Raw genomic sequence first — 10784 nt, forward strand, 5'->3', positions numbered from 1 at the left:
GGATCGAACCCAGCCACTGCGCTCTGCCTAAGCAGGTGCTTTAGTCCACTGAGCTACCTGTCCGGCCCTTTAAAAATACATATTGACTAGGAAGGCAAAACTTAAACCAGGGCCACAAATGAACTGAAATCCAGATATTTTGTGTCTAGTGAAGAAATCATGTCATCTCCATAATACTGCATGTTAGGGTTATTTAACTGACCTCCGTCACTAATTGAAAGGGTCATTCTCAATCTTTTGTTTTTTTCTTTCTAACTTTCACATTACCTTGATTCTCTCTGTGTTTCTTAGTAACTTAGGAATGGGATTAAGACATTCTACATTTGATTACAGATATGCAAGAGAAAAATGTACTTCTGATGCTCAGTTATAAGTACCTTTAGATGTCCAGAAAGGTTTGTGTGCAAGGAGTGCTTGTCATATTCCTCAATAGTCCATGAAGGACTTTTCTTTCTTTCTCCCATCGCTTCTTCCAAACTCATGTCTCCATAGAGTGGGTTATTCTTCCTAACTGAGGACAGCGATGGTGGAGGGCTATCAACAATGGCAGAGGCCTCCGCACTGGGTCCTTTGACTTGTTGAGTGGTGATATTTTTCTTTTCTTTCTGTTAGGGATTAAAAGGATAAGCCATCTCTTACAACTGGATCTTCTGATGGAAAAAAGTACAATGTAAGATACATAGAAATTGTTGATCTGGCCTCCATCTCCAACAGGTTAGGAGTATAGATGAGGAAAGAACTCTAGGACTGACTTTGTCCAAGAACCTTCCCAGTAGTTGAGTTCTCTCTTTGCATACGATCTTTTATTTTATTGTAATATTCATCTGAATGCTATTTTATAAGTATCCAGATAGAACATTGTTTAATCCACCTGGTAGAATTCTGAATAAGGTTCAGTTTTCCAGTTTACTTTTATTCTGATTTAATGACATTTTACTTCTGTTTGCATAGTCCATGAATGATAAAAAATAGTCAACATCACTGCATTAATCCAGCAAATTCAAGATTAGAAGACATTTTACAGCTATGTCTTCACATTTTACAAATATTGTCTTGGCTCCGATTTCAGACAGCTTTGTGGACTGGGCTAATTTAGCATATATGTCTATTGTCTTAGATGATTAAAATATTAACTTTCAAATTATAAAATGTTTTTATTGAACCAAAAGTGTAATATGTGTTTAGAGATGTATACCTCAAACAAACATGTTGCTCACTACATTTTCACAAGCCAAATGAAAATAATATTCCATCACCAGGCCAAGAACAGGACATTACCAGTACATCTTGTGCTAACTTGTTGCTTCCCATCCCTGTCTAAAAGAAAGAGTATTTCATACTCTAACAATATGGATTAATATTACACAGGGCCTGCTTTTATGTATCTGGTTTAATCTTCAGAATTTTACCTTGCTTCTTTTTCTCCCCTTAGGACTGTGAAGATATGAACTTTTTAAATTAAAATTTGTTCACAGTCTTAGCTTAAATTAAGATAAATATATGGCTGGCAAAATAGCTCAGTGGATTAAAGCACCTGTAAGCAAGTATAGGGGCCAGGGGTTCAACCCCTGGACCTGACTCCAGCCATGTTCCCAGGGTACACCCAGACAGGGAATGAGACTGGGCGTGGTACTGTGGTATGTAATCCCAGCACTTGGGAGGCTGTAAATAGGAGAATTGTTACGAGTCTGATCTAGTAGTGAGACACTGAACACCCTGTAGACCCTTCCCTAAAATACAGAAAAAAGAAAAAAAGGTAAATCTAAATACAGTGAAAAGCTTATAAAGTAATACTTTTTGTTTGTTTGTTTATTTTTGTATTTAGTACAGGGCCTACAGGGTCTCACTACAAAGATTGGACTTGTCGTGATTCTCCTGTTTTCAACTTCCCAAGCACTGGGATTATAGGCACGTACCACCACGCCCGGTGCATGTTTCAGTCCACTCTGTGGGCGCGGCTGGCACAGCATGCCAGGTACCAACCTCCGACCGGTGTCTGCCTAAGCAGACACTTTAATCCGCTGAGCTATCTGACTGACCCTTAAAGTAATGCTTTTTATCATGGAGCATCAATGAGGATAAATCTAATATTAATTAATTTTGGATAACACAAGTTTAACCTTCAAACACTGGCAATTTATTTTTCTAATTTACAGAAGTATTTCAATATGTGTTTCACATACTGTAGCCTTCCTAAACAGAGAAAATTCAGTAAGAATCTGATTCACATCAATGAGAATCAATACCTCAATACCTTTGACATCTTTTGGGATATGCATGTCACATTAAATATGTACACTTACATAAAATAAAGTTGTAAACTTGTCTTACATATAGTTTTCTCCTGAAATGGCTAAAATAAACAAAATGGCAAGTAAATAAAAAGTCACCTTGATGAAACCATTACATTGTCTTTGGTGTTGAGTTTCCTCAGCTTTCTTAATCCTTGCATTTTTCACATTCTTGGAGATCAACTTGGAGATCTTCTCTGACTTTAATAGTTTCTTGCTCTGTGCAAAGTCAATTTATACTCTATAATCCCAAAGTGTGCACTGCAATAATAACTCTTCCTGACTGGACATTTATCTTAAAGATGAGTGGCTTCATGAGTAATGTATCTGAATTGAGTAAAGAATGATTTGATGAGAAATTTAGATTGTTTGAGTGTAGCATAACTCTGAATCACTTTTGTTTTCTAGGCTTACACATCTTTGATCATTTCTGAAGAGGGATAATTCTTCTGACATGGACAAATTGGCTTTGTTAGGTTACTTGCATATTGGTCTGTCCCTTGACTTTCTTTTTAAATAAGAAAACTATAAATGAAGCAAATAAAGTTTGAGGGATCAAGAAAAACATCGTAAACTCTATGATAGCATATAGACTTAGAAAACTAATACATATAAAAGCAAAATAACACACATATTCTCAAAAAATATTGAAGACCTGTTTTTAAACCATATTATTAAAAGTTTTGTAGTTCATGCTAGAACAGGGCATCATTCATTTTGGTTCTGCATGACAATTTTGTGTCTGGAGGGAATTTCAAGAGAAATTTATTACTTATCTTTATTAAGAATCTGATGTAGGGCTTAGCTTCTAGCTTAGTGGTTGTATGCATGGCTAGCAGATGTGAGGTCTTGAGTTTCATCCCCAGCACAGCACAGGTAGAAAGAAAAGAGGAGAGAGGGAAGGAGAGAGAGAGAGAGGAAGGGAAAGATAAAAGGAAGGATGAGGAAGAAAGACCATTTAATATTAGTAATAAATATTTAGGTGATAAACTTTTCACTAATGTGAGCACTTACACGTATTTCAAGAATCAAAATGTTACTATAAGAAAGGACAGAGATGAGATCAGAGACAGAACTGACCATTTCATAAGAAAGAAGGAAAGAGTGCATTGAAAAAAGTCTAGAAATTTCGTACTTTCTCATGTTAATAATTTGATTATAATCCCCAAATACTGAGACATAATATTATTTTAAAGAAAGAAAAAGTAATGAGCAAAAAGCCGAGTAAAATTTCTCAGCTGATTGAAGCGACCCAAGTCAAAGATTTTGTTTGAGGTAGAGTTTCATAACTATGTTTCCAGACAGCCTTCAGGGGTTGTCACAAAATAAAAAGTTAAAAATTTAAGGAAGAAAAGCAAAGAAATCGAAGCCATTTGAAATCTGTGTCTTCAAAAGACTTTATGTATGTTTAATGACATAGGATTTGCTGGGGCTAACTAGGTAGGAATTGTATCAATAAATACTTTACTAAGTTTTTAAGGTAATATATTTACAAACAGACCACAAAATTATACCTAAAAGCTTTTGATTATTTAAAATAAAAGATGTAAGAAGCAACAATAATCCTAGAATGTAAATACTCATAAGTAAGGGCCGGCCAGATAGCTCAGCAAACTAAAGTTCCTGCTTATGCAGAGCTCAGAGGCCAGGTTCGATCCCCAGAAAGCTGTGCCAGCCCCATACCCCAGGGTGGGCTGAGATGATGGTTGAGACTGGGCGTGGTAGTGTGCGTCTGTGATCTCAGTTCTTGGGAGGCTGTAAACAGGCGGATCACTATGAGTCTGATCTAGTGGTGAGACCCTGAGCACCCTGTAGACCCTTCCCTAAAAATAAAAAAAATAAAAAAAAAACAATTTGTATGGATCCAGTAAAATAGTTCTAGCATTTATAAAACAAAGCTTGAAATAATTAGTAGAAGTTGATACATGTAATTCTTATCACGCATGTGGAATAATATTAAAGATAAATAGTATTTGGTAAATAAAATTAATAGGTTTGATTAACTGACACACACATATGCGTATATATTTGCGTGTGTGTGTGTGTGTGTTATTACACAACTGAAAATAATTCATTTTGAAATGTACACTGAACTTTTAAAAATTGTCAGTTAGATCCTAAAGGAAATCATGGAGATTAAGTACAGTGTTACTATGGTTCATGAATGCTTTTGTTTGAAAGCAATTTGCTGCACAAACAGAAGTGTTTCACAAATTTTTTTTTTTCAAAGTCTCCATCAAGTAGCACACACAACTATGGCCATATAAACACACACATGGCTGTCTTTTCCAAAATCATGGAACAAATTAAGTTCATAAACTGAGGTGCCACTGCATATGAATGTCTTAGTTACTTTTTCTCTTTGTTGACACAGAAATTCCTGATGCTCAAAATTAAGGTAGAAAAAGTTTATTTAGCTCACAGTTTATGGAGGTTTCAGTCCATAACTGGTAATCAGCTGGTTCCAAGTCAGGGTAGCACATGGCAGAGCGGTAACCATTCATGATGCAGAAGACACCAAAAGCAACAAGAGCCAAAGGGGACAGCAAGCCTCTTTTCTTCCCTTGTGCTGCATGCAGGCTACCCTTCCTAGGTTGGGGGCATCACTCACGCTGCCAATCCCAGCACTAGACAATCGGCTAATCACCAACTCTAGATTCAGTGCCGTCCACAAAGCCCACCCCTATGACCACCTGAAGCTTTGGGGGAACATCCAGATAATGCCTGCAGCAATGGGTCACCTCTTTGATCATAGACAATTTAGCTTCAAATATAGAAGAAAATTAAGAAAATAAATTTAAATACTAAACTTTGTGAACTTAAAAATATATGTTCAAGTAATAGGAAGGAAAACAATTTTAGAAAAGAATGAAAGTAAAAAATTAATGCCACATTATGAATTTTTTAGCTGGAACTCCAGCAGTATTTTGAAGAAATACTATAGGAAAGCATGCTTGTATTATAAAAGGGTGGTGAAATGAAGAGGTAATAAGCATCCAATTCAAGCCTTAGAAACAAAGCTGAATAATAAATGTAAGAAAATAATCAAAAAGAAATAATAAAGAATGAAGTTGGTTGAAATTTTTTTCCCATAATTTTATTGAGAAACAAATAGCAATGAGACAGTTTCAAATCAAATTGATAGGACAGTTTCAATAATGAACACATTGCATACATTCTTCCTAGTGGATTGCTTCTTGATATAATTCTAGAACAGTAAGTTAAACACTTGCAAACTCCCATAATATCTCCTTAGTGTAAATTTTAAAATTGCAGACTGTTTTCTGATGAGGGCTGTGCTTTTCAAAATAGTAAATAGGAGCATAAGAATGACAACATTTTTAGAGGACATGACATATGAGAGACCATTAAAAGAAATTATCTATCTATCTATCTATCTATCTATCTATCTATCTATCTATCTATCTCATTAATATATTCATGCCTATACATGCATGTTTTAAAAGCAAGAGGAGAAGTATTGAACTGAAAACAAGTGAGTGAAGGTGATTAGGACATGAACCCAGTAAATGACATTTTGTAGAGATGGAAAAAGAGGACAGTTGAGCAGGGTGTCACCCTCAGCCTTTTGCTTCAGCTCACAGAGTTACCCTGGAATGCTCCTGCCATCTGAGTGTGACATGACAGACATCAGAAAAAAGACAGAACAAAGAGATTAATTTGAAAAGATTCATAAGCTCCAGTGCTAGTCAGAAAATGCTCATTACCACAATACCTGATATTTTACAACTTGAAACATTTTTTAGCTTAAAAAATAGGTTTTCTGCCCAGAGAGATGGCTCAGTGGAATAAGTTCAATTCCCGGTTCTGCCAAAAAAAAAGTTTTCTTACCTCCTTTTATAAAGGACACTGGTAGAAATGCTTGGAATGCAATGCAAAATGTCTTCATTGTAACAGCCAGTAATAGTAAACCTTGGGGAATGTTTTTATTCTGTTTACATGAAATTTATTAGGAAGCTCCCTTATTTCTCTATTGAAACTATATAAGAAGGAGTACAAACATAGTGGATTAATAACTACTTTTCCCAGAAATATGTGACTATTTAGGAATTGACAATGTCCTTGTAACTTACTTGCCCACAAAGCGCTTACTGCCTCGTCGTACACTATTGTATCAGATCATGCAAAAATGTCTCAGGAACTTGAGAATGTAAATTTTAAAACAGATAAGAAGTTAATGCACTGACATTAAAGGAATGCGTCCAGTTATGAACTCAACTTGATATTTGGGTTCAGTGGGATTTCTGTTTTAACCACTGAACTAATAGCAGGTTAAAGGTGATGCTTGTGGGTTAAGTCTTGTGACATTTCTTAAAGTGATTTGCACTCCAGGCATCAGGTAGCATGTTCCTTAACATAACTGAAGTTATGGATCTCATGTAAGTATCAAATTTACTTCTTGAGTTACTCAAATGACAAATACATTGACTATATTCCCCAACTATCACCACCATTTGCCCACACGCACAGACATCTCTAACCACAATATTTACAAAATAATGGTGGTGTATTAGCTGCTGCTTTCTAAATTTCAACAGAATGACAATTTTATTACATTTTGGGATATTAGCAAATAATGCATATTTATACTCTTTCGGTTTTATAGGAAGCTATCTCTAAATTTTATCTCATATTTTAATTTATGTTTTACAGTGCTTTGTACTTTTCGAGGAGGTTATGTTCTGGACACCTCTGCAGTAAGTGAAATGAGCGACATAGCATGATATAGATATAGACAGATACACTGTTCCCACACTCTTAACCATTTTCTAATCTCATAAACCTGTGTAATTTTAACCACATATGTATACTATGTGGTACAGTATGTATTTATCCACTAAAGAAATACATACTGTAAATTTTTAATAGATTGCAAATTGAAAATAAATTATTTACAAACATAAATGAATACAATGATAAAAATTGTCCAAAATAAAAATGAAGAAAGAATTTACAGACCAGTCATAATAGTTCACTGTGTCAAAACCAAGAAACTTATATTTATATAGTTAGAATTCTCAAAGTAGAAAGGAGTAGGTGATAAATATTTAAAGAACTTAAATTTCTATATTTAGTTCAACTTACAATACTGCATTTCCAAGAAAAGTGAAACTTTGGCACAAGAAATTTAAATAAAATCATACAAAGATACACAAAAATTAAATTGTGCAAAACTTATTGTAAAGAAAAAATCATTAAAACATATACATAAAAATATTAGCTATGGGAGAACACAATTAAATAGCATCTTATTCCACATTAGAAAGAAAAAAAAGGACCAAGTGTATAAGAATCTAGACTAATTAAAGCACTGAAAGAAAAGATCTGTCCTCTTTGAATTTTATACTTAGCAAACATACCTTTGAAAACTAAAAGTAAGATTTTCTAGTTATGCAAACTTGAAATATTTTAATACCTCCAGAAGTAGCATATAGGAGAAAACAAAGAGCATAATTCAAAAGGCAAGAGAAGTTGCAGTATGCTCCTGGATGAACAATAAAGAGCTCTCCATATGATAGTTATGCAGGACTATATAAAATATATTAGATGAACCCTTATTTAAAGGTCATTGAAGATTTCTATGAAACAGTACCAATCTTATGTTGGGTTATACATGTATTTTTTTCATATATATGTGTATGTGTGTATAAAAGACAGGGAAGAAGTAATATAAAGTCAACAGAAAATGGAAATATACTTTTAAAGTTTCTAATACTAAAAGAAGATATCATATGATGTCTTTTAAATAAGTTATAAGTCAAAGATATAGTATAAATCTTAGAATAAAAATTAAGATTAAGCAATATTCAGAAAATTAAATACTAATTAATTAAAAATTAAATGTTTCAAAACAATTGAACTAAGAAAAAGTTTTCATGATAGCAAAGAAGTACTAAGAGTGAAACATAAGATAAATACTGGAATGGCAAATAAATGATCAGCACTTCTAACAGTTTGAGGATAGGCTATTGCACAAAGCTCTAGTGTGTTGTGGACATGCATAATGACCATGTAAACATTGCATTTGATTTCTATTTAAAATTCATTTAATATGTTAGAATTAACATTTGTAATATATTTTATATATTTTAATTTTTATTGGGCAAAAATCACTAAAACCACAAATACAACATATATATGTACACAGTATTGTACACTCTCCCAAAATCCTTCAATATGGTGAAAAATAAATAATTTAGCTTAATATTTTTTGAAAACCCGAGCAACAGTGAGTCCGTGAAAGTTGAAACATGAAATAGCGGGGGACTGTATTTGTTCTTGCTTTTAAGGAAAGACTTAAAGCAAGTATTGTGCTTATTTTGCAAGTAAAAGCACTGAGGCTTGGATGATAGATTTTTCTACAATTGGCTTACTGTGTATTTGAGAAAAGAAAAAATATTTCCAATCTTTTACCCTATAATTTTATTGTTGGCTTAATGTTCTTCTTTGCCTGTTCTCATTGGCTGATGGATCACCCCATAAGAAGGAGAATTTCAAATTAATGAACAATTTAACAGCTGCCATTTTATGTGTGCATTATCAATGCCTTCTTCTATGAATCATTTCAATTATTTGAAACATTCATAAGCTCATTTCTTTGAGATTATTTTTCCCATGAATATATCCACCCTAGATTTTAAGCTCCATCCAAGAAGAGAATTATTTATTGATGCATTGTAAAATTTTGAATATAATTGCTGTTACTCATAGTTTGTGCCTCACCTCCCAAATCACACAAATTTAGACTTGATTTACTACCTCTCTTTCCCATGTCCTGCATTATTTCAGTAGTAATTTTCCTTCATTAGATCATCTTCTGACGAAAAGGATAACAAAATCAACTGTATTATGGAAAAGTTGCCTTTTAAAAGTTCATATTTCTTTCAGATTTAGGGATCCCCCAAACCAACCAAATTTTAAACTGTAAAGTTCACAATGAAGGAAATAGGTTGAAGCAAAATGCTTCAAGCAAAATGTCAATCTCAAAGAAAGTTTGAGTTATGTCTTTTTTAGACTAAACGTCATAGGATGGAGAGGGATGAGGTCTTCTGAAATATTTTTTAATCTTTTTCTTCTGTAACACACAGAACAAGGAAGGCAAGGGTAGAAGAACATTCCATTTAACTTAAAACTAAAACACAAAACAACACAACATGAATGTAGAGTTAAGGAAAAAGTATTTGAGGATTATGAGAGCATCGACACAAAATGCAAAAAAAGTCAGATGCCCCAATAGCCTGCCTTAGAGTGGAAATAAATTAAAACCCTTATAGGTGGGGGAAACACTTACATAATCATTTGAGTGTACTTGATTTTGAATGATCTCATAGTAAATGTCCCCCAGAGCCCACAAATATACCACAAAGGAGTCACTTTACACCAGGACTCATGAGCAGCAACTGTTCTTGAAAGAAAACAAATTTCTGTTCAGGGAATTTGAACCACTCCAAAGGATTTAATGACTTGCAGGGGTTTGCAGGTCAGTCACATCTGTTCTGAAATGAAATGCTTCTTCCTGTTTCTATCTTGACTAACCCTTAATCCCATTAGTCTCTACATTTTAAAGGAAAGATTATTCCTGTTTCATTAGCTGTGTAACAGTCAGGGCCTTTATGTTTATTCTAGCACATGGAATTCATCACAGTTTTATTCTTCTCTTTCTGTCAGCAAGAAGGAAGAGGCAAAGGAAGAACAAGAGAGATACTGTGTAGATCCACATTAGGTTTGAAGGGCTGATTTGGATGTCTAGTCCACATAGACACTGGTGGGAAACAAATGTGTCTAAAATAATAGTTAGAACTTTCCAAGATGGAGAGTTCCCCAACTTGAATTTTTCTTTCTTTCTTTCTTTTTTCTCCTCCATTCTTTCATTTGGCTTTTCTTTTTCTGTGTCTGAGTCTTCCCTGTTTAAAGGAAAGGGAGCTAGGCTGTAAGGGAGGCTAATGCAAGTTCATAGCTCTCTCAGAGAATGGTATACCCTGCAGTGTAAACCTCAGAGGCTTTACATTTATGCTACACTGAAGAAAAAGGACACATGCTTCATTCTAAAACCTTACTTCAAAATGCAGCAATTGGCTTCACAAATTTGAAAGGGAAGCAAAATGAATTTTAAAAATCTAAAATGAATACAGGCAGAAAAGCCAGCGATTGGACAGGAATGGACAGGTTGGAGAAGTCAAACATTTTATAAAGGGATGGTAAGAGAGAGCAGCCGCTTGGCACTCACTTCTCCATACCTTCTTTATACAAATATCTACAGTAAGAGATACAGCAGCCACCCCCATGTTATATGTCCCCACATCTTACCTGTGAGTAGACAAGGTTTTGCCAGTGCTGTGCAGCAGGATAATTTCCACTCAGCAACCTCGCGAGGCTGGCCTGTTGAAGGGCTGGGCTCTTCATCAGAGACTTCACATCAAGCTGCAGAAATTTGTCAGGATGGTTATTATTGGGCAAGACAGAGAGATCCAT

General features: G+C 34.4%; 1 protein-coding gene across 1 annotated transcript in view; it reads right to left on the reverse strand.

Annotated features, from left to right (window-relative positions):
• Kiaa1024l (KIAA1024 like) overlaps window positions 1–10784 on the reverse strand; it is a 14736-nt gene extending 3952 nt beyond the window's left edge. The window contains exons 1-2 of the mRNA XM_004631313.1: window positions 10620–10784; window positions 378–605 (exon numbers count right to left, since the gene is read on the reverse strand). Of these exons, the coding sequence (XP_004631370.1) occupies window positions 378–605; window positions 10620–10784 (393 nt within the window). The remainder of the gene's footprint in view (window positions 1–377; window positions 606–10619) is intronic.

The sequence above is a fragment of the Octodon degus genome, unplaced genomic scaffold (assembly GCF_000260255.1).
Source record: "Octodon degus isolate 3935 unplaced genomic scaffold, OctDeg1.0 scaffold00040, whole genome shotgun sequence".
In the NCBI taxonomy this organism is placed as follows: domain Eukaryota; kingdom Metazoa; phylum Chordata; class Mammalia; order Rodentia; family Octodontidae; genus Octodon; species Octodon degus.